The 25000-nt window shown below is 47.0% G+C and overlaps 1 protein-coding gene across 1 annotated transcript in view; it reads left to right on the top strand.

Annotated features, from left to right (window-relative positions):
- The window catches only part of LOC110518582 (CUB and sushi domain-containing protein 2-like), a 458013-nt gene that overhangs the window by 116981 nt on the left and 316032 nt on the right, over positions 1 to 25000 (top strand). The window contains exons 15-16 of the mRNA XM_036953653.1: positions 12821 to 13023; positions 16070 to 16261. Coding sequence (XP_036809548.1) covers positions 12821 to 13023; positions 16070 to 16261 — 395 coding nt within the window. The remainder of the gene's footprint in view (positions 1 to 12820; positions 13024 to 16069; positions 16262 to 25000) is intronic.

Genomic DNA, 25000 nt, shown 5'->3' with positions numbered 1-25000 from the left:
GATCATCTCTAGACATGTAGATGTGTGTGTGTCTCTGGTTGCTGTGTGTATTGGCGTACATGTCGCCTCCCTTCTTTCTACAGTTACTGTAAAATGCATGATTTGATTGACTTGTGTAAAGAGGGGGACCGGTGTTGAACGAGCTCTCCTCACATCAGACATCATTATCTGTCTGAAATGTTTCACCAGGAGAGGTGAACAACAGGAGGCCGATCCATTATTCATCCTGCTCTGTACGGGTTTCTTTTACCTTTTTTATGCAGACAGAGAAATGGAATATCTCTAACGCTTCTCTCTCTCTCTCTCTCTCTCTCTCTAACATGAACATGTCTCTCTTTCTCTCTGTCTCTCTCTGTCTCTCTATCTCTGTCTCGCTCGCTCTCTCTCTCTCTCTCTCTCTCTCTCTATCTCTCTAACATGAACATGTCTCTCTCTCTCCCTCTCTCTTTCTCTATCTATCTCTCTCTCTCTCTGTCTCTCTCTGTCTCTCTCTGTCTCTCTCTGTCTCTCTCTGTCTCTCTCTGTCTCTCTCTGTCTCTCTATCTCTGTCTCGCTCGCTCTCTCTCTCTCTCTCTCTCTCTCTCTCTCTCTATCTCTCTAACATGAACATGTCTCTCTCTCTCCCTCTCTCTTTCTCTATCTATCTCTCTCTCTCTCTGTCTCTCTCTGTCTCTCTCTGTCTATCTCTCTCTCTCTCTGTCTCTCTCTCTCTCTCTCTGTCTCTCTCTGTCTCTCTCTGTCTCTCTCTGTCTCTCTCTGTCTCTCTCTGTCTCTCTCTGTCTCTCTATCTCTGTCTCGCCCTCTCTCTCTCTCTCTAACACGAACATGTCTCTCTCTCTCTCTTTCTCTCTCTATCGCTCTCTCTCTCTCTGTCTCTTTCTGTCTCTCTCTCTCTCTCTCTCTCTCTCTCTCTCTCTCTCTCTCTCTCTCTCTCTCTCTCTAACATGAGGATTAGTGAGCATTGGCAGCGAGAGGATTGGCTGGCTGAAAGGAAGGACAAGACGAGAGTTTCCTTCTGCCACGAACTTTGATCTCACAGGCAGAGAGAAAGAGAGGGAGAGCTAGGGAAAGTGAGAGAGATGAGGGGAAAGAGAGAAAGAGAGACAGAGAGAGAGAGACAGAGAGAGAGAGAGCTAGGGAAGGTGAGAGAGATGGGGGAAGAGAGAGAGAGAGAGAGAGATTAGTCTGGTGTTGACAGAATCAGGTACCCTATCATGTAGCAGGTTTACTTTGAATAGCCAACCTATTTATACAACCTCAAAACCATCGTCTCTCTTCCTTCTTTCCTTTAACCCTGTCTGATCCCTGTCTGAGCCGGGTGGTTAGGAACCCTCCTCCTTAACTGATTTCTCTGTATTCCCTCCCTGACTATATGAAGGGATGCCATCCTGTTTTTGACAGCTGAGTCGCACAAGCAGGGGATTTTACCTGTGATGCACACCAGTGCATAATTCCATCTCCATGCAAATCCATGCGAAACATTTTACACACTTGACACTTGTTGACAAATTCTTTTGGGAAAACAAAACACGTTTTATAAAAAGTTGGGTTCCTGGATCCTTTCACAGCATTATAAGGAAAATATGCATTATACCTGGAAGAAACACTATGTACTAAGTAACCTAATGTATGTCCCTCTAACTGCCCTGAGTGTCTCTGCTGATCTGTTGTCTGCAGTAATCATGTGTCTATGAACCAGAGTGATACTGTCAGCACTGAGGTGATGTGCACTAGGAAGTCCACTGTGAGCAGCTCACCCTGCACTAACATAAATAACATGAGCATATCTACTTCTGCTAAGCTTCCAAGTAAAGCAATGAAAACAAACATCCCAGAAAAGTCATGTTCGATAAAAAAAAAATGCTTTACAGCTAAAGCACGCCATGTCACAAAAAAACACACAGCCTTTTTTCCAGCCAAAGATAGGAGTCCCAAAAAGCACAAATATAGATAAAATGAATCACTAACCTTTGATGATCTTCATCAGAATGCACTCCCAGGAATCCCAGTTCCACAATGAATGTTTGAATTGTTTCGATAAAGTGAATCTTTATGTCCAAATACCTCCTTTTTGAGGAACTCAAGCTAACTCTCACGTGAATGCTCGTGGTCAGCTCACGCCACTCTGCCAGACCACTGACTCATTCGGTTCCCATTCCGCCTCCTGCACTTTAGAAACATCAAACAAGGTTCTAACGACTGGTGACATCTAGTGGAATCCTTAGGAAGTGCAATTTAACCCCATAGACACTGTCTATTCAATAGAGTTGAAAAACTACAAACCTCAGATTTCCCACTTCCTGGTTGGATATTTTCTCAGGTTTTTGCCTGCCATATGAGTTCTGTTATACTCACAGACATCATTCAAACAGTTTTAGAAACTTCAGAGTGTTTTCTATCCAAATATACTAATAATATGCATATATTAGCAACTGGGACTGAGTAGCAGGCAGTTTACTCTGGGCACCTCTGGGGACCTTATTCATCCAAGCTTCTCAATACTGCCCCTGCAGCCATAATTAATGTTCATCCAAACGTGAAAATGCTGCTCCCTAGCCCAAACAGGTTAGCATAGTGATGAGTTTTGTGGGCAATATGGTGTTAAACGCTGAGCTGTAGTCAATAAATTCTCACATAGGTTTTCCTTTTTAACAGTCTGATGGACTGGTAATAGTAACTGTTCAACAGTCTGATGGTGATAGAAGCTGTTCAACAGTCTGATGGTGACAGAAGCTGTTCTACAGTCTGATGGTAATAGAAACTGGTAAAAGAAGCTGTTTAACAGTCTGATGGTAATAGAAGCTGTTCTACAGTCTGATGGTAATAGAAGCTGTTCTACAGTCTGATGGTGACAGAAGGTGTTCAACAGTCTGATGGTGATAGAAGCTGTTCAACAGTCTGATGGTAATAGAAGCTGTTCAACAGTGTGATGGTAATAGAAGCTGTTTAACCTCTCTGGGATATGTGGGACGCTAGCACCTGGCCATAAACCAGGGAAAATGCAGAGCGCCAAATTCAAATAAATTACTATAAAAATCAAACCATTATGGTGTTGAACGCTGAGCTGTAGTCAATAAATTCTCAGTTTTCCTTTTTAAGGTGGTGCTTAAAACATGCTGGTATTATGACTCGGACAGGGAGAGGTTGAAAATGTCAGTGAAGACACTTGCTAGTTGGTCAGCGCATGCTCGCAGTACATGTCCTGGTAATCCGTCTGGCCCGGCAGCCTTGTGAATGTTGACCTTTCTAAAGGTCTGACTCACAACGGCTGCGGAGAGCGTGATCACACAATCCTCCAGTACAGCTGGTGCTCTCATGCATATTTCATATTTCAGTGTTGTTTGCCTCGAAGCAGGCATAGAAGAAGTTTAGCTTTGGTAAGCTCGTGTGACCGAGCAGCTCTCGATTGTGCTTCCCTTTGTAGTCTGTAATGGTTTGCACATCTGACGAGTGTCAGAGCCGGTGTAGTACGACTCAATCTTAGTCCTGTATTGACACTTTGCCTGTTTGATGGTTCGTCGAAGAGCATAGCGGGATTTCTTTTTAGGGTTAGAAATGAATAACTTGCTAGTAACTGATGACATTCATATTCTGACTATCAGATGACATGTTACTATCTCTGAAACTCACTTAGATACCTTAGATAATACCTTTGATGATAGTGGTAGCAATGGTTATAACATCTACAGAAATGCATCAAATCCAGTGGTGGAGGTGTTGCTGTTTATACTCAGAACCACATTCCCGTAAAGACTAGAGAGGATCTCATGTTAAATACTGTTGAAGTAATATGGCTACAGGTTCATCTGCCTCACTTAAAGCCCATTCTGGTAGGAAGCTGCTATAGACCACCAAGTGCTAACAGTCAGGCTCTGGATAACATGTGAAATGCTTGATCGTGTATGTGATAGTCTGGATTTTTTTTTCTCATTTTGTCTGTCATAGTTGAAGTGTACCTATGATGAAAATTACAGGCCTCTCTCATCTTTTTAAGTGGGAGAACTTGCACAATTGGTGGCTGACTAAATACTTTTTTGCCCCACTGTATGTAGCGATCACGGTATGTTGTCACATTTCATCCCGCTAACAGGTTCGGTGCGCAGAGAGGTTAACAGCAGACTCGTATATTTCCTCAGTGAAATCAATGTACCGGGCAAATTGTCAAATTGTCCTTTTTACCAAATTAGCATACAACAGACCACGTATTCACCCTGCACACCCTAATTGACAAACAAACAAACAAACCAAAACAAAGGCAAAGTTTTCCTATGCTTAGCTGATTTAAAAAAATATTTTGACTCAATTTGGCATGAGGGTCTACTTTTCAAAATGATGGAAAGTGGTGTTGGGTGAAAAACATACAAAATTATAAATTGAATCAATCAACACGTGTGCAGTTAAAATTGGCAAAAAACACATTTTGTTTTCCACAGTGCCGTGGGGTGACACAGGGTTGCAGCCTGAGGCCCACCCTCTTCAAAATAAAGTATTGTATAAGTATAAGTATATAAGTAGAATTGGCGATGGCACTAGAACAGTCTGCAGCACCTGGCCTCACACTAATAAAATCTGAAGTCAAATGTCTACTGTTTGCTGATGATCTGGTGCTTCTGTCCCCAACCAAGGAGGGCCTACAGCAGCACATAGATATTCAGCACATTTTCTGCCAGACCTGGGCCCTGCCAGACCTGGGCCCTGCCAGACCTGGGCCCTGACAGACCTGGGCCCTGCCAGACCTGGGCCCTGACAGACCTGGGCCCTGACAGACCTGGGCCCTGCCAGACCTGGGCCCTGACAGACCTGGGCCCTGCCAGAACTGGGCCCTGACAGACCTGGGTCCTGTCAGACCTGGGCCCTGCCAGACCTGTGCCCTGACAGACCTGGGCCCTGCCAGACCTGGGCCCTGACAGACCTGGGCCCTGCCAGACCTGGCCCCTTCCAGACCTGGGCCCTGACAGACCTGGGCCCTGACAGACCTGATAGACCTGGGCCCTGACAGACCTGGGCCCTGACAGACCTGGGCCCTGACAGACCTGGGCCCTGACAGACCTGGGCCCTGACAGTAAATCTCAGTAAGACTAAATGGTATTCAAAAACCAGTTGCCGCAAGAAAAGGGCAACCAGTGAAGAACAAACACCATTGTAAATACAACCTATACTTATGTTTATTTATTTTCCCTTTTGTACATTAACTATTTACACATCGTTACAACACTGGAAAGCTTCTAGTTCCCTCCTCTTCCATCTGGTTTTATCTATACCTCATTCTCAGAGAGAGAGAGAGAGAGAGAGAGAGAGAGAGAGAGAGAGACAGAGAGAGAGGGAGAGGGAGAGAGAGAGAGAGAGAGACAGAGAGAGAGAGAGAGAGAGAGACTGACTGACTAATTCACTTAACTGATTATAGTAAGCCATGGCACTGGGTATTAGCCATGTGTTTGTGGGTGGGTGGTAGTCTGGTGACAATGGTAGGGCCTCCCTTACCAGTGGGTTCCATTCATTAAAGGGATTACCAGAAACATGTTCCCCTGCCTTTATGTCTCCCTATCACTTCATGGCACAGTCTGCTTATATTTCATCTGCCACCAATTTACCACCTGCAGTTGCATTGTGATTAAAATGTCGACAGTGCTCAGAACCAACTTCGAGTTGAGTTGGAGACTAAATGGGGTTGAGTTGGAGTCTAAATGGGGTTGAGGTGGAGTCTAAATGGGGTTGAGTTGGAGTCTAAATGGGGTTGAGGTGGAGTCTAAATGGGGTTGAGGTGGTCTAAATGGGGTTGAGGTGGAGTCTAAATGGGGTTGAGGTGGAGTCAAAATGGAGTTGAGGTGGAGCCTAAATGTGATTGAGGTGGAGTCTAAATGGAGTTGAGGTGGAGTCTAAATGGGGTTGAGGTGGAGCCTAAATGGGGTTGAGGTGGAGTCTAAATGGAGTTGAGGTGGAGTCTAAATGGGGTTGAGGTGGAGTCTAAATGGGGTTGAGGTGGAGTCTAAATGGGGTTGAGGTGGAGTCTAAATGGAGTTGAGGTGGAGTCTAAATGGGGTTGAGGTGGAGTCTAAATGGGGTTGAGGTGGTCTAAATGGGGTTGAGTTGGAGTCTAAATGGGGTTGAGGTGGAGCCTAAATGGGGTTGAGGTGGAGCCTAAATGTGATTGAGTTGGAGTCTAAATGGGGTGGAGGTAGAGTCTAAATGGGGTTGAGGTGGAGTCTAAATGTGGTTGAGGTGGAGCCTAAATGGGGTGGAGATGGAGTCTAAATGGAGTTGAGGTGGAGTCTAAATGGGGTTGAGGTGGAGTCTAAATGGGGTTGAGCTGGAGTCTAAATGGGGTTGAGGTGGAGCCTAAATGGGGTTGAGGTGGAGTCTAAATGGGGTTGAGGTGGAGTCTAAATGGGGTTGAGGTGGTCTAAATGGGGTTGAGGTGGAGTCTAAATGGGGTTGAGGTGGAGTCTAAATGGGGTTGAGGTGGAGTCTAAATGGGGTTGAGGTGGAGCCTAAATGTGATTGAGTTGGAGTCTAAATGGGGTGGAGGTAGAGTCTAAATGGGGTTGAGGTGGAGTCTAAATGTGGTTGAGGTGGAGCCTAAATGGGGTGGAGATGGAGTCTAAATTGAGTTGAGGTGGAGTCTAAATGGGGTTGAGGTGGAGCCTAAATGGGGTTGAGGTGGAGTCTAAATGGAGTTGAGGTGGAGTCTAAATGGGGTTGAGGTGGAGTCTAAATGGGGTTGAGGTGGAGTCTAAATGGGGTTGAGGTGGAGTCTAAATGGGGTTGAGGTGGAGTCTAAATGGGGTTGAGGTGGAGTCTAAATGGAGTTGAGGTGGAGTCTAAATGGGGTTGAGGTGGAGTCTAAATGGGGTTGAGGTGGAGTCTAAATGGGGTTGAGGTGGAGTCTAAATGTTAAGATGAGGGGAACAGGGAGAAAAGTGTGAAAAAACGTCTAAATCATCACCTGTGGTCTGTCTCTCTGTTTCTAAATCATCACCTGTGGTCTGTCTCTCTCTGTTTCTAAATCATCACCTGTGGTCTGTCTCTCTGTCTCTCTAAATCATCACCTGTGGTCTGTCTCTCTGTCTCTCTAAATCATCACCTGTGGTCTGTCTCTCTGTCTCTCTAAATCATCACCTGTGGTCTGTCTCTCTCTGTTTCTAAATCATCACCTGTGGTCTGTCTCTCTCTGTTTCTAAATCATCACCTGTGGTCTGTCTCTCTCTGTTTCTAAATCATCACCTGTGGTCTGTCTCTCTCTGTTTCTAAATCATCACCTGTGGTCTGTCTCTCTCTGTTTCTAAATCATCACCTGTGGTCTGTCTCTCTCTGTTTCTAAATCATCACCTGTGGTCTGTCTCTCTCTGTTTCTAAATCACCACCTGTGGTCTGTCTCTCTCTGTTTCTAAATCATCACCTGTGGTCTGTCTCTCTAAATCATCACCTGTGGTCTGTCTCTCTGTTTCTAAATCATCACCTGTGGTCTGTCTCTCTCTGTCTCTCTAAATCATCACCTGTGGTCTGTCTCTCTGTCTCTCTAAATCATCACCTGTGGTCTGTCTCTGTCTCTCTAAATCACCACCTGTGGTCTGTCTCTCTGTCTCTCTAAATCATCACCTGTGGTCTGTCTCTCTGTCTCTCTAAATCATCACCTGTGGTCTGTCTCTCTGTCTCTCTAAATCATCACCTGTGGTCTGTCTCTCTGTCTCTCTAAATCATCACCTGTGGTCTGTCTCTCTCTGTCTCTCTAAATCATCACCTGTGGTCTGTCTCTCTGTCTCTCTAAATCATCACCTGTGGTCTGTCTCTGTCTCTCTAAATCACCACCTGTGGTCTGTCTCTCTGTCTCTCTAAATCACCACCTGTGGTCTGTCTCTCTCTGTTTCTAAATCATCACCTGTGGTCTGTCTCTCTCTGTTTCTAAATCACCACCTGTGGTCTGTCTCTCTCTGTTTCTAAATCATCACCTGTGGTCTGTCTCTCTCTGTTTCTAAATCATCACCTGTGGTCTGTCTCTCTCTGTTTCTAAATCATCACCTGTGGTCTGTCTCTCTGTTTCTAAATCATCACCTGTGGTCTGTCTCTCTCTGTTTCTAAATCATCACCTGTGGTCTGTCTCTCTCTGTCTCTCTAAATCATCACCTGTGGTCTGTCTCTCTCTGTTTCTAAATCACCACCTGTGGTCTGTCTCTCTCTGTCTCTCTAAATCATCACCTGTGGTCTGTCTCTCTTTAAATCATCACCTGTGGTCTGTCTCTCTGTCTCTCTAAATCATCACCTGTGGTCTGTCTCTCTCTGTTTCTAAATCATCACCTGTGGTCTGTCTCTCTGTCTCTCTAAATCATCACATGTGGTCTGTCTCTCTGTCTCTCTAAATCATCACCTGTGGTCTGTCTCTCTAAATCATCACCTGTGGTCTGTCTCTCTGTCTCTCTAAATCATCACCTGTGGTCTCTCTCTCTCTAATTGTTTATTTTATTTTTAATTTCACCTTTATTTAACCAAGCAGGCAAGTTGAGAACAAGTTCTGATTTACAATTGCGACCTGGCCAAGATAAAGCAAAGCAGTTCGACACATACAACTACACAGAGTTACACATGGAGTAAAACAAACATACAGTCAATAATACAGTAGAACAATAAGTCTATATACGATGTGAGCAAATGAGGTGAGAGAAGGGAGGTAAAGGCAAAAAAAGGCCATGGTGGCAAAGTAAATACAATATAGCAAGTAAAACACTGGAGTGGTAGATTTGCAGTGGAAGAATGTGCAAAGTGGAGGTAGAAATAATGGGGTGCAAAGGAGCAAAATAAATAAATAAAAACAGTAGGGAAAGAGGTAGTTGTTTGGGCTAAATTATAGGTGGGCTATGTACAGGTGCAGTAATTTGTGAGCTGCTCTGACAGCTGGTGCTTAAAGCTAGTGAGGGAGATAAGTGTTTCCAGTTTCAGAGATTTTTGTAGTTCGTTCCAGTCATTGGCAGCAGAGAACTGGAAAGAGAGGCGGCCAAAGGAAGAATTGGTTTTGGGGGTGACAAGAGAGATATACCTGCTGGAGCGCGTGCTACAGGTGGGTGCTGCTATGGTGACCAGCGAGCTGAGATAAGGGGAGACTTTACCTAGCAGGGTCTTGTAGATGACCTGGAGCCAGTGGGTTTGGCAATGAGTATGAAGCGAGGGCCAGCCAACGAGAGTGTACAGGTTGCAGTGGTGGATAGTATATGGGGCTTTGGTGACAAAACGGATGGCACTGTGATAGACTGCATCCAATTTATTGAGTAGGGTATTGGAAGCTATTTTTTTAATGACATCGCCGAAGTTGAGGATGGTAGGATGGTCAGTTTTACAAAGGTAAGTTTGGCAGTATGAGTGAAGGATGCTTTGTTGCGATAAAGGAAGCCAGCAGGTGCGGGCAGTGATCGGTTAAAGAGCATGCATTTAGTTTTACTTGTATTTAAGAGCAATTGGAGGCCGTGAAAGGAGAGTTGTATGGCGTTGAAGCTCGTCTGGAGGTTAGTTAACACAGTGTCCAAAGAAGGGCCAGAAGTATACAGAATGGTGTCGTCTGCGTAGAGGTGAATCTGGGAATCGCCCGCAGAAAGAGCAACATCATTGATATATACAGAGAAAAGAGTCTATGGGGGCCCTGTGGCACCCCCATAGAGACTGCCAGAGGACCTGACAACATGCCCTCCGATTTGACACACTGAACTCTGTCTGCAAAGTAGTTGGTGAACCAGGCAAGGCAGTCATTAGAAAAACCGAGGCTACTGAGTCTGCCGATAAGAATATGGTGATTGACAGAGTCGAAAGCCTTGGCCAGGTCGATGAAGAAGGCTGCACAGTACTGTCTTTTATCGATGGCGGTTATGATATTGTTTAGTACCTTGAGCGTGGCTGAGGTGCACCCGTGGCCTGCATTGCGCAACCGTCAAAAAATATTACTAGAAAATATTCATGTTCATGAAATCACAAGTGAAATATAGTGAAACACAGCTTAGCCTTTTGTGAATCACCCTGTCATCTCAGATTTTGAAATTATGCTTTACAGCCAAAGCAAGACAAGCGTTTGTGTAAGTTTATCGATAGCCTAGCATAGCATTATGTCCAGCTAGCAGCAGGAAGCTTGGTCACAAAAATCAGAAAAGCAATCAAATGAACAGTTTACCTTTGATGATCTTCGGATGTTTTCACCAGTTATACAGCAAATGTTCCTTTTGTTCCATAAAGAAAATGTTTATACCCCAAATACCTCCTTTTGTTGGTCACGTTGAGAAATCTACAGGAAATAGCACGACACAATTATGTCCATAATATCGACAGAAACATGGCAAACGTTTTTTTATAATCAATCCTCAAGGTATTTTTCAAATATCTATTCGATAATATATCAACCGGGACAATTTACTTTTCAGTAGGAGCGAGAGGAAAAATTACTACCTCTGTCTTTTACGCAAGAATCACTCTGAGAGCCCTCAGCTGGCCACTGACGCAATGTAGTCGTTTACGCTCATTCTTCAACATAAAGGCCTGAAACTATGTCTAAAGGCTGTAGACACCTTGGGGAAGCCATAGAAAAAGGAATTTGGTTGATATCCCTTTCAATGGGCAATAGGAATTCATAGAAAAACAGGGATTTCAAAATAAGAGTCACTTCCATATTGGATTTTTCTCAGGATTTCTCCTGCAGTATCAGTTCTGTTATACTCACAGACAATATTGTGACAGTTTTGGAAACTTTAGAGTGTTTTCTATACTAAGCTGTCAATTATATGCATATTCTAGAATCTGGTCATGAGAAATAGGCGGTTTACTTTGGAAACATTATTTTTCCAAAATTGAAAATAGTGCCCCCTAGCTTCAAGAGGTTAAGGGCAGTCAGGTCTGGAGAGAACCGAGGGTTATAGCTGTTCATGGTTCTAAATGTATTGAATGGGGCATTCTTATTTAAGGTGGTTAGGAAGGCATTTAGAAAAATAACCAGGGATCCTCTACTGACGGGATGAGGTCAATATCCTTCCAGGATACCCCGGCCAGGTCGATTAGAAAGACCTGCTCGCTGAAGTGTTTCAGGGAGCGTTTGACAGTGATGAGTGGAGGTTGTTTGGCCGCTGACCCATTACGGATGCAGGCAGTGATCGCTGAGATCTTGGTTGAAAACAGAAGAGGTGTATTTAGAGGGCAAGTTGGTTAGAATGATATCTATGAGGGTGCCCTTGTTTATGGCTTTGGGGTGGTACCTGGTAGGTTCATTGATAATTTGTGTGAGATTGAGGGCATCAAGTTTAGATTGTAGGATGGCTGGGGTGTTAAGCATGTTCCAGTTTAGGTCGCCTAGCAGCACAAGCTCTGAAGATAGATGGGGGGCAATCAGTTCACATATGGTGTCCAGAGCACAGCTGGGGGCAGAGGGTGGTCTATAGCAGGCGGCAATGGTGAGAGACTTGTTTTTAGAGAGATGGATTTTTAAAAGTAGAAGTTCAAATTGTTTGGGTACAGACCTGGATAGTAGGACAGAACTCTGCAGGCTATCTTTGCAGTAGATCGCAACACCGCCCCCTTTGGCCTTTCTATCTTGTCGGAAAATGTTGTAGTTTGGGATGAAGATTTCAGATTGTTTAGTGGTCTTCCTAAGCCAGGATTCAGACTAGGCTAGAACATCCGGGTTGGCAGATTGTGCTAAAGCAGTGAATAAAACAAACTTAGGGAGGAGGCTTCTAATGTTAACATGCATGAAACCAAGGCTATTACGGTTACAGAAGTCATCAAAAGAGAGCGCCTGGGGAATAGGAGTGGAACTAGGGGCTACAGGGCCCGGATTCACCTCTACGTCACCAGAGGAACAGCGCAGTAGTAGGATGAGGGTACGGCTAAAAGCTATGAGAATTGGTTGTCTAGAACGTCCGGAAAAGAGAGTAAAAGGAGGTTTCTGGGGGCGATAAAATAGCATCAAGGTATAATGTACAGACAAAGGTATGGTAGGATGTGAATACAGTGGAGGTAAACCTAGGTATTGAGTGATGATGAGAGAGCTATTGTCTCTAGAAACATAATTGAAGCCAGGTGATGTCATCGCATATGTGGGTGGTGGAACTGAAAGGTTGGATAAGGTATAGTGAGCAGGGCTAGAGGCTCTACAGTGAAATGAGCTAATAAACACTAACCAAAACAGCAACGGACAAAGTATATTGACATTAAGGAGAGGCATGCTTAGTAGAGTGATTATAAGGGTCCAGTGAGTAGTGAGGTTGGTTGGGGTCACGGCGATTCAGACAGCTAGCCGGGCCATCAGTAGCAAGCTGGTAGAGTATGGAGGTCTGTTGTTAGCCACCTCTTGCGTTCCGTCAGTAGATTAGTGGGGTTCCTTGTGGTAGAGGGGACCAATCCAATTGGCAAAATAGATATAGTTATAGTGACCCAAGAAAAATTGTCAATTTCTCCTCTTCTACTTCTCTCCTCCTCTCCTTTCCTTCTCACCTAACTTCTAGATTCCTCTCCTCTTCTCCTCCTTTCTTCCTCTCATTTCCTTCTCATCTATCTCCTTAGCTCTCCTCTTCTCCTTCTCTCCTCTCCTTTCTACCTCCCCACCTCTCCTCTCCTCTTTCTCTCCTCTCCTTTCTACCTCACCACCTCTCCTCTCCTCATTCTCTCCTCTCCTTTCTACCTCCCCACCTCTCCTCTTCTCCTTCTATCCTCTCCTTTCTACCTCCCCACCTCTCCTCTTCTTCTCCTGTCCTTTCATTCTCATCTACCCTCCATATATTTCCTCTCTTCCTCCGTATCCAAATCTTCCTCTCTTCCCCTCTACCACATGACTAACCTCCTCTTCCTCTTTCCAAAGTCTCCACTTCCTGGTATTCCATACGGAGGAGGTTCATGATGTGTTACGTATCTGGGACGGTCCCCAGGACGGAGGGGTCCTCCTGAGGGAGCTCAGCGGATCGACCCTTCCGCCTGACGCCCACAGCACCTTCAACGCCGTCAGCCTCCAGTTCAACACCGACTTCTTCACATCCAAACAGGGCTTCGCTCTGCAGTTCTCTGGTAAGGAGGGATAGAGTCTGTGTGTGTAGTGGAGAGAGGGAAGTTTCTGAGGTCGTGTGTTTAAATCAATATAGAAAGAGTCTGTTCAGGGTCGACAGGTAGTCTAGTGGTTAGAGGCAGGTAGCCTATTGGTTAGAGGCAGGTAGCCTAGTGGTTAGAGGCAGGTAGTCTAGTGGTTAGAGGCAGGTAGCCTAGTGGTTAGAGCAGGTAGCCTAGTGGTTAGAGGCAGGTAGCCAAGTGGTTAGAGGCAGGTAGACTTGTGGTTAAAGCAGGTAGCCTAGTGGTTAGAGCCGGTAGCCTAGTGGTTAGAGCAGGTAGCCTAGTGGTTAGAGGCAGGTAGCCTATTGGTTAGAGGCAGGTAGCCTAGTGGTTAGAGGCAGGTAGTCTAGTGGTTAGAGGCAGGTAGCCTAGTGGTTAGAGCAGGTAGCCTAGTGGTTAGAGGCAGGTAGCCAAGTGGTTAGAGGCAGGTAGCCTAGTGGTTAGAGGCAGGTAGACTTGTGGTTAAAGCAGGTAGCCTAGTGGTTAGAGGCAGGTAGCCTATTGGTTAGAGGCAGGTAGCCTAGTGGTTAGAGGCAGGTAGTCTAGTGGTTAGAGGCAGGTAGCCTAGTGGTTAGAGCAGGTAGCCTAGTGGTTAGAGGCAGGTAGCCAAGTGGTTAGAGGCAGGTAGCCTAGTGGTTAGAGGCAGGTAGACTTGTGGTTAAAGCAGGTAGCCTAGTGGTTAGAGCCGGTAGCCTAGTGGTTAGAGCAGGTAGCCTAGTGGTTAGAGGCAGGTAGCCAAGTGGTTAGAGCAGGTATTCTACTGGTTAGAGCAGGTAGTCTAGTGGTTAGAGCAGGTAGTCTAGTGGTTAGAGGCAAGTAGTCTAGCGGTTAGAGGCAGGTAGTCTAGTGGTTAGAGGTAGTTAGCCTAGTGGTTAGAGGCAGGTAGTCTAGTGGTTAGAGGCAGTTAATCTAGTGGTTAGAGGCAGGTAGTCTAGTGGTTAGAGGCAGGTAGTCTAGTGGTTAGAGCAGGTAGTCTAGTGGTTAGAGGCAGGTAGTCTAGTGGTTTAGAGCAGGTATCCTAGTGGTTAGAGCAGGTAGCCTAGTGGTTAGAGGTAGATAGCCTAGTGGTTAGAGGCAGGTAGTCTAGTGGTTAGAGGCAGTTAATCTAGTGGTTAGAGGCAGGTCGTCTAGTGGTTAGAGGCAGTTAGTCTAGTGGTTAGAGGGGGAGGTAGGTAGCCTAGTGGTTAGAGGCAGTTAGTCAAGTGGTTAGAGGCAGGTCGTCTAGTGGCTAGAGGCAGTTAGTCTAGTGGTTAGAGCAGGTAGCCTAGTGGTTAGAGGCAGGTAGCCAAGTGGTTAGAGCAGGTATTCTAGTGGTTAGAGCAGGTAGTCTAGTGGTTAGAGCAGATAGCCTAGTGGTTAGAGGTAGTTAGTCTAGTGGTTAGAGCAGGTAGCCAAGTGGTTAGAGCCAGGTAGCCTAGTGGTTAGAGCAGGTAGCCTAGTGGTTAGAGCAGGTAGCCTAGTGGTTAGAGCAAGTAGCCTAGTGGTTAGAGCAGGTAGACTAGTGGTTAGAGGCAGGTAGCCTAGTGGTTAAAGCAGGTAGCCTAGTGGTTAGAGGCAGTTAGTCTAGTGGTTAGAGGCAGGTCGTCTAGTGGCTAGAGGCAGTTAGTCTAGTGGTTAGAGGCAGGTAGCCAAGTGGTTAGAGCAGGTATTCTAGTGGTTAGAGCAGGTAGTCTAGTGGTTAGAGCAGGTAGCCTAGTGGTTAGAGGTAGTTAGTCTAGTGGTTAGAGCAGGTAGCCTAGTGGTTAGAGCAGGTAGACTAGTGGTTAGAGGCAGGTAGCCTAGTGGTTAGAGCAAGTAGCCTAGTGGTTAGAGCAAGTAGCCTAGTTGTTAGAGCAGGTAGACTAGTGGTTAGAGGCAGGTAGCCTAGTGGTTAAAGCAGGTAGCCTAGTGGTTGGTTAGAGCCGGTAGCCTAGTGTTTAGAGCAGGTAGCCTAGTGGTTAGAGGCAGTTAGTCTAGTGGTTAGAGGCAGGTAGTCTAGTGGTTAGAGCCAGGTAGCCTAGTGGTTAGAGCAGGTAGCCAAGTGGTTAGAGGCAGGTAGCCAAGTGGTTAGAGGCAGGTAGCCTAGTGGTTAGAGGCAGGTAGCCTAGTGGTTAGAGGCAGGTAGCCTCGTGGTTAGAGCGTTGGGCAAGTAACTGAAATGTTGCTAGATCGAATCCCCGAGCTGACAAGGTCAAAATCACTAGTCCTGAACAAGGCAGTTAACCCACTGTTCCCCGGTAGGCTGTCATTGTAAATAAGAATTAGTTTTTAACTGATTGCCATGATAAATTTAAATAAACATGTATTAAAAAGAATTACAGGCAGGGGCCTCCCGGGTGGCAGTGGTCTAAGGCACTGCATCGTAGAGCCATCTGTGCCACCAGAGACTTTTGGTTCGAGCCCAGGCTCTGTGGCAGCCGGCCACGACCGTGAGGTCCATGGGGCGACACACAATTGGCCTAGCGTCGTCCGGGTTAGGGAGGGTTTGGCCGGTAAGGATATCCTTCTCATCGCGCACTAATGACTCCTGTGGAGGGCCGGGCGCAGTGCGTGCTGACCAGGTCGCTAGGGTGCACTGGGTTTCCTCCCACACATCGGTGCGGCTGGCTTCCGGGTTGGATGCGCGCTGTGTTAAGAAGCAGGTTGGGTTGTGTTTCGGAGGAGGCATGGCCCTCGATCTTCGTCTCTCCCGAGCCTGTACGGGAGTTGTAGCGATGAAACAAGACAGTAACGACTAACAATTGGATATAATGAAGTTGGGAAGAAAAAGGGGGTATAAATGTTTTTCCTGACTGTATAAATCCATATAAAAGGGTCAAGGGTCTGCTAAAAGATATAGTGATGGATCCTAACGTGAGGTATGTGTAAGTAACTTCCTGACTCAATGTAAACAATGTATACATGTCAATGGAAAAATCAAGATATCGTGAGTTTCTATTCAGCCCATTACAGTAAGTATGCACTGTAGAGTTGAAAACAGTTGTTGTCTTTGCTGCTCTAACATCGTGGAGTCTTCCTCTATCTCCAGTGTCTACTGCTACGTCATGTAACGACCCAGGTCTGCCCGCCAACGGGACCCGCAGTGGGGACAGCAAGGAGCCCGGAGACCATGTCCTGTTCCAGTGTGATCCCGGTTACGTCCTTCAGGGGGCCACCAAGATCACCTGCACAGAGATCAACAGCCGCTTCTTCTGGCAGCCTGACCCCCCCACCTGCACAGGTAAGACATGTTAACCCAACACCCCACCTTCACAGGTAAGACATGTTAACCCAACACTCCACCTGCACAGGTAAGACATGTTAACCCAACACCCCACCTGCACAGGTAAGACATGTTAACCCAACACCCCACCTGCAAAGGTAAGACATGTTAACCCAACACCCCACCTGCACAGGTAAGACATGTTAACCCAACACCCCACCTGCACAGGTAAGACATGTTAACCCAACACCCCACCTGCACAGGTAAGACATGTTAACCCAACACTCCACCTGCACAGGTAAGACATGTTAACCCAACACCCCACCTGCACAGGTAAGACATGTTAACCCAACACCCCACCTGCACAGGTAATACATGTTAACCCAACACCCCACCTGCACAGGTAACACATGTTAACCCAACACCCCACCTGCACAGGTAACACATGTTAACCCAACACCCCACCTGCACAGGTAAGACATGTTAACCCAACACCCCACCTGCACAGGTAAGACATGTTAACCCAACACTCCACCTGCACTGGTAAGACATGTTAACCCAAAACCCCACCTGCACAGGTAAGACATGTTAACCCAACACCCCACCTGCACAGGTAATACATGTTAACCCAACACCCCACCTGCACAGGTAACACATGTTAACCCAACACTCCACCTGCACAGGTAAGACATGTTAATCCAACACCCCACCTGCACAGGTAAGACACATTAACCGAACACCCCACCTGCACAGGTAAGACATGTTAACCCAACACTCCACCTGCACAGGTAACACATGTTAACCCAACACTCCACCTGCACAGGTAAGACATGTTAACCCAACACCCCACCTGCACAGGTAAGACATGTTAACCCAACACTCCACCTGCACAGGTAAGACATGTTAACCCAACACTCCACCTGCACATTTAAGACATGTTAACCCAACACCCCACCTGCACAGGTAAGACATGTTAACCCAACACCCCACCTGCAAAGGTAAGACATGTTAACCCAACACCCCACCTGCACAGGTAAGACATGTTAACCCAACACCCCACCTGCACAGGTAAGACATGTTAACCCAACACCCCACCTGCACAGGTAAGACATGTTAACCCAACACTCCACCTGCACAGTTAAGACATGTTAACCCAACACCCCACCTGCACAGGTAAGACATGTTAACCCAACACCCCACCTGCACAGGTAATACATGTTAACCCAACACCCCACCTGCGCAGGTAACACATGTTAACCCAACACCCCACCTGCACAGGTAACACATGTTAACCCAACACCCCACCTGCACAGGTAAGACATGTTAACCCAACACCCCACCTGCACAGGTAAGACATGTTAACGCAACACTCCACCTGCACTGGTAAGACATGTTAACCCAAAACCCCACCTGCACAGGTAAGACATGTTAACCCAACACCCCACCTGCACAGGTAATACATGTTAACCCAACACCCCACCTGCACAGGTAACACATGTTAACCCAACACTCCACCTGCACAGGTAAGACATGTTAATCCAACACCCCACCTGCACAGGTAAGACACGTTAACCGAACACCCCACCTGCACAGGTAAGACATGTTAACCCAACACTCCACCTGCACAGGTAACACATGTTAACCCAACACTCCACCTGCACAGGTAATACATGTTAACCCAACACCCCACCTGCACAGGTAACACATGTTAACCCAACACTCCACCTGCACAGGTAACACATGTTAACCCAACACCCCACCTGCACAGGTAATACATGTTAACCCAACACCCCACCTGCACAGGTAAGACATGTTAACCCAACACTCCACCTGCACAGGTAAGACATGTTAACCCAACACCCCACCTGCACAGGTAAGACATGTTAACCCAACACCCCACCTGCACAGGTAATACATGTTAACCCAACACCCCACCTGCACAGGTAACACATGTTAACCCAACACCCCACCTGCACAGGTAAGACATGTTAATCCAACACCCCACCTGCACAGGTAAGACACGTTAACCGAACACCCCACCTGCACAGGTAAGACATGTTAACCCAACACCCCACCTACACAGGTAAGACATGTTAACCCAACACTCCACCTACACAGGTAAGACATGTTAACCCAACACTCCACCTACACAGGTAAGACATGTTAACCCAAAACCCCACCTGCACAGGTAAGACATGTTAACCCAACACTCCACCTGCAAAAGTAACACATGTTAACCCAACACCCCACCTGCACAGGTAACACATGTTAACCCAACACCCCACCTGACCCAGTCTATAACAACGGTACCTACGCACAACCCAGTCTATACCAACGGTACCTACGTACGACCCAGTCTATACCAACGGTACCTACATAAGACCCAGTCTATACCAACGGTACCTACATACGACCCAGTCTATACCAACGGTACCTACATACTACCCAGTCTGTATCAACAGACTATACCTGCTAAAGTAGTCCGGGTGAGGGTCATACCATGTAGTTTCTCTACCTGGTACAGTAGTCCGGGTGAGGGTCATACCATGTAGTTTCTCTACCTGCTACAGTAGTCCGGGTGAGGGTCTTACCATGTAGTTTCTCTACCTGGTACAGTAGTCCGGGTGAGGGTCATACCATGTAGTTTCTCTACCTGCTACAGTAGTCCGGGTGAGGGTCATACCATGTAGTTTCTCTAACTGCTACAGTAGTCCGGGTGAGGGTCATACCATGTAGTTTCTCTACCTGCTCCAGTAGTCCGGGTGAGGGTCATACCATGTAGTTTCTCTACCTGCTCCTGTAGTCCGGGTGAGGGTCATACCATGTAGTTTCTCTACCTGCTACAGTAGTCCGGGTGAGGGTCATACCATGTAGTTTCTCAACCTGCTCCAGTAGTCCGGGTGAGGGTCATACCATGTAGTTTCTCTACCTGCTCCTGTAGTCCGGGTGAGGGTCATACCATGTAGTTTCTCTATCTGCTATAGTAGTCCGGGTGAGGGTCATACCATGTAGTTTCTCTACCTGCTCCTGTAGTCCGGGTGAGGGTCATACCATGTAGTTTCTCTACCTGCTACAGTAGTCCGGGTGAGGGTCATACCATGTAGTTTCTCAACCTGCTCCAGTAGTCCGGGTGAGGGTCATACCATGTAGTTTCTCTACCTGCTCCTGTAGTCCGGGTGAGGGTCATACCATGTAGTTTCTCTACCTGCTACAGTAGTCCGGGTGAGGGTCATACCATGTAGTTTCTCTACCTGCTACAGTAGTCCGGGTGAGGGTCATACCATGTAGTTTCTCTACCTGCTACAGTAGTCCGGGTGAGGGTCATACCATGTAGTTTCTCTACCTGCTACAGTAGTCCGGGTGAGGGTCATACCATGTAGTTTCTCTACCTGCTACAGTAGTCCGGGTGAGGGTCATACCATGTAGTTTCTCTACCTGCTACAGTAGTCCGGGTGAGGGTCATACCATGTAGTTTCTCTACCTGCTACAGTATTCCGGGTGAGGGTCATACCATGTAGTTTCTCTAACTGGTACAGTAGTCCGGGTGAGGGTCATACCATGTAGTTTCTCTACCTGCTACAGTAGTCCGGGTGAGGGTCATACCATGTAGTTTCTCTACCTGCTACAGTAGTCCGGGTGAGGGTCATACCATGTAGTTTCTCTACCTGCTACAGTAGTCCGGGTGAGGGTCATACCATGTAGTTTCTCTACCTGCTACAGTAGTCCGGGTGAGGGTCATACCATGTAGTTTCTCTACCTGCTACAGTAGTCCGGGTGAGGGTCATACCATGTAGTTTCTCTACCTGGTACAGTAGTCCGGGTGAGGGTCATACCATGTAGTTTCTCTACCTGCTACAGTAGTCCGGGTGAGGGTCATACCATGTAGTTTCTCTACCTGCTACAGTAGTCCGGGTGAGGGTCATACCATGTAGTTTCTCTACCTGCTACAGTAGTCCGGGTGAGGGTCATACCATGTAGTTTCTCTATCTGGTACAGTAGTCCGGGTGAGGGTCATACCATGTAGTTTCTCTACCTGCTACAGTAGTCCGGGTGAGGGTCATACCATGTAGTTTCTCTACCTGCTACAGTAGTCCAGGTGAGGGTCATACCATGTAGTTTCTCTACCTGCTCCAGTAGTCCGGGTGAGGGTCATAACATGTAGTTTCTCTACATGCTCCTGTAGTCCGGGTGAGGGTCATACCATGTAGTTTCTCTACCTGGTACAGTAGTCCGGGTGAGGGTCATACCATGTAGTTTCTCAACCTGCTCCAGTAGTCCGGGTGAGGGTCATACCATGTAGTTTCTCTACCTGCTCCTGTAGTCCGGGTGAGGGTCATACCATGTAGTTTCTCTACCTGCTACAGTAGTCCGGGTGAGGGTCATACCATGTAGTTTCTCTACCTGGTACAGTAGTCCGGGTGAGGGTCATACCATGTAGTTTCTCTACCTTCTACAGTAGTCCGGGTGAGGGTCATACCATGTAGTTTCTCTACCTGCTACAGTAGTCCGGGTGAGGGTCATACCATGTAGTTTCTCTACCTGCTACAGTAGTCCGGGTGAGGGTCATACCATGTAGTTTCTCTACCTGCTACAGTAGTCCGGGTGAGGGTCATACCATGTAGTTTCTCTACCTGGTACAGTAGTCCGGTTGAGGGTCATACCATGTAGTTTCTCTACCTGCTACAGTAGTCCGGGTGAGGGTCATACCATGTAGTTTCTCTACCTGCTACAGTAGTCCGGGTGAGGGTCATACCATGTAGTTTCTCTACCTGCTACAGTAGTCCGGGTGAGGGTCATACCATGTAGTTTCTCTACCTGCTACAGTAGTCCGGGTGAGGGTCATACCATGTAGTTTTTCTACCTGCTACAGTAGTCCGGGTGAGGGTCATACCATGTAGTTTCTCTACCTGCTACAGTAGTCCGGGTGAGGGTCATACCATGTAGTTTCTCTACCTGGTACAGTAGTCCGAGTGAGGGTCATACCATGTAGTTTCTCTACCTGCTACAGTAGTCCGGGTGAGGGTCAAACCATGTAGTTTCTCTACCTGCTACAGTAGTCCGGGTGAGGGTCATACCATGTAGTTTCTCTACCTGCTACAGTAGTCCGGGTGAGGGTCATACCATGTAGTTTCTCTACCTGGTACAGTAGTCCGGGTGAGGGTCATACCATGTAGTTTCTCTACCTGCTACAGTAGTCCGGGTGAGGGTCATACCATGTAGTTTCTCTACCTGCTACAGTAGTCCGGGTGAGGGTCATACCATGTAGTTTCTCTACCTGCTCCAGTAGTCCGGGTGAGGGTCATACCATGTAGTTTCTCTACATGCTCCTGTAGTCCGGGTGAGGGTCATACCATGTAGTTTCTCTACCTGGTACAGTAGTCCGGGTGAGGGTCATACCATGTAGTTTCTCAACCTGCTCCAGTAGTCCGGGTGAGGGTCATACCATGTAGTTTCTCTACCTGCTCCTGTAGTCCGGGTGAGGGTCATACCATGTAGTTTCTCTACCTGCTACAGTAGTCCGGGTGAGGGTCATACCATGTAGTTTCTCTACCTGGTACAGTAGTCCGGGTGAGGGTCATACCATGTAGTTTCTCTACCTGCTACAGTAGTCCGGGTGAGGGTCATACCATGTAGTTTCTCTACCTGCTACAGTAGTCCGGGTGAGGGTCATACCATGTAGTTTCTCTACCTGCTACAGTAGTCCGGGTGAGGGTCATACCATGTAGTTTCTCTACCTGCTACAGTAGTCCGGGTGAGGGTCATACCATGTAGTTTCTCTACCTGCTACAGTAGTCCGGGTGAGGGTCATACCATGTAGTTTCTCTACCTGGTACAGTAGTCCGGGTGAGGGTCATACCATGTAGTTTCTCTACCTGCTACAGTAGTCCGGGTGAGGGTCATACCATGTAGTTTCTCTACCTGCTACAGTAGTCGGGGTGAGGGTCATACCATGTAGTTTCTCTACCTGCTCCAGGAGTCCGGGTGAGGGTCATACCATGTAGTTTCTCTACATGCTCCTGTAGTCCGGGTGAGGGTCATACCATGTAGTTTCTCTACCTGGTACAGTAGTCCGGGTGAGGGTCATACCATGTAGTTTCTCAACCTGCTCCAGTAGTCCGGGTGAGGGTCATACCATATAGTTTCTCTACCTGCTCCTGTAGTCCGGGTGAGGGTCATACCATGTAGTTTCTCTACCTGCTACAGTAGTCCGGGTGAGGGTCATACCATGTAGTTTCTCTACCTGGTACAGTAGTCCGGGTGAGGGTCAAACCATGAAGTTTCTCTACCTGCTACAGTAGTCCGGGTGAGGGTCATACCATGTAGTTTCTCTACCTGCTACAGTAGTCCGGGTGAGGGTCATACCATGTAGTTTCTCTACCTGCTACAGTAGTCCGGGTGAGGGTCATACCATGTAGTTTCTCTACCTGCTACAGTAGTCCGGGTGAGGGTCATACCATGTAGTTTCTCTACCTGCTACAGTAGTCCGGGTGAGGGTCATACCATGTAGTTTCTCTACCTGCTACAGTAGTCCGGGTGAGGGTCATACCATGTAGTTTCTCTACCTGCTACAGTAGTCCGGGTGAGGGTCATACCATGTAGTTTCTCTACCTGCTACAGTAGTCCGGGTGAGGGTCATACCATGTAGTTTCTCTACCTGGTACAGTAGTCCGAGTGAGGGTCATACCATGTAGTTTCTCTACCTGCTACAGTAGTCCGGGTGAGGGTCAAACCATGTAGTTTCTCTACCTGCTACAGTAGTCCGGGTGAGGGTCATACCATGTAGTTTCTCTACCTGCTACAGTAGTCCGGGTGAGGGTCATACCATGTAGTTTCTCTACCTGCTACAGTAGTCCGGGTGAGGGTCATACCATGTAGTTTCTCTACCTGCTACAGTAGTCCGGGTGAGGGTCATACCATGTAGTTTCTCTACCTGCTACAGTAGTCCGGGTGAGGGTCATACCATGTAGTTTCTCTACCTGCTACAGTAGTCCGGGTGAGGGTCATACCATGTAGTTTCTCTACCTGCTACAGTAGTCCGGGTGAGGGTCATACCATGTAGTTTCTCTACCTGCTACAGTAGTCCGGGTGAGGGTCATACCATGTAGTTTCTCTACCTGGTACAGTAGTCCGGGTGAGGGTCATACCATATAGTTTCTCTACCTGCTACAGTAGTCCGGGTGAGGGTCATACCATGTAGTTTCTCTACCTGCTACAGTAGTCCGGGTGAGGGTCATACCATGTAGTTTCTCTACCTGCTACAGTAGTCCGGGTGAGGGTCATACCATGTAGTTTCTCTACCTGCTCCAGTAGTCCGGGTGAGGGTCATACCATGTAGTTTCTCTACCTGCTACAGTAGTCCGGGTGAGGGTCATACCATGTAGTTTCTCTACCTGCTACAGTAGTCCGGGTGAGGGTCATACCATGTAGTTTCTCTACCTGCTACAGTAGTCCGGGTGAGGGTCATACCATGTAGTTTCTCTACCTGCTACAGTAGTCCAGGTGAGGGTCATACCATGTAGTTTGTCTACCTGCTACAGTAGTCCGGGTGAGGGTCATACCATGTAGTTTCTCTACCTGCTACAGTAGTCCGGGTGAGGGTCATACTCATCCTATCTACACATGTTAGTACTTTAAGACACAGCTGTTCCTTCCTGGAATCCTAGGGAATAGGGCTCTGGTCTATAGTAGTACCACTATATAGGGAATAGGGCTCTGGTCTATAGTAGTACCACTATATAGGGAATAGGGCTCTGGTCTATAGTAGTGCACTATGTAGGGAATAGGGCTCTGGTCTATAGTAGTACCACTATATAGGGAATAGGGCTCTGGTCTATAGTAGTACCACTATATAGGGAATAGGGCTCTGGTCTATAGTAGTACCACTATATAGGGAATAGGGCTGTGGTCTATAGTAGTGCACTATATAGGGAATAGGGCTCTGGTCTATAGTAGTACCACTATATAGGGAATATGGCTCTGGTCTATAGTAGTACCACTATATAGGGAATAGGGCTCTGGTCTATATTAGTACCACTATACAGGGAATAGGGCTCTGGTCTATAGTAGTACCACTATATAGGGAATAGGGCTCTGGTCTAAAGTAGTACCACTATACAGGGAATAGGGCTCTGGTCTATAGTAGTACCACTATATAGGGAATAGGGCTCTGGTCTATATTAGTACCACTATACAGGGAATAGGGCTCTGGTCTATAGTAGTACCACTATATAGGGAATAGGGCTCTGGTCTATAGTAGTACCACTATATAGGGAATAGGGCTCTGGTCTATATTAGTACCACTATATAGGGAATAGGGCTCTGGTCTATAGTAGTACCACTATATAGGGAATAGGGCTCTGGTCTATAGTAGTACCACTATATAGGGAATAGGGCTCTGGTCTATAGTAGTACACTATATAGGGAATAGGGCTCTGGTCTAAAGTAGTACCACTATATAGGGAATAGGGCTCTGGTCTATAGTAGTACCACTATATAGGGAATCGGGCTCTGGTCTATAGTAGTACCACTATATAGGGAATAGGGCTCTGGTCCATAGTAGTGACTATATAGGGAATAGGGCTCTGGTCTATAGTAGTACCACTACATAGGGAAAATTGCTCTGGTCTATAGTAGTGACTATATAGGGAATAGGGCTCCGGTTCTGTAGTAGTTCCACTATAATTGGGAATAGGGCTCTGGTCTATAGTAGTACCACTATATAGGGAATAGGGCTCTGGTCTATAGTAGTACCACTAT

This window comes from Oncorhynchus mykiss, chromosome 18, assembly GCF_013265735.2.
Source record: "Oncorhynchus mykiss isolate Arlee chromosome 18, USDA_OmykA_1.1, whole genome shotgun sequence".
NCBI classification, from domain to species: domain Eukaryota; kingdom Metazoa; phylum Chordata; class Actinopteri; order Salmoniformes; family Salmonidae; genus Oncorhynchus; species Oncorhynchus mykiss.
Note: the sequence above shows the minus strand (reverse complement) of the source record. Positions and strands in the feature narration are given on the sequence as shown.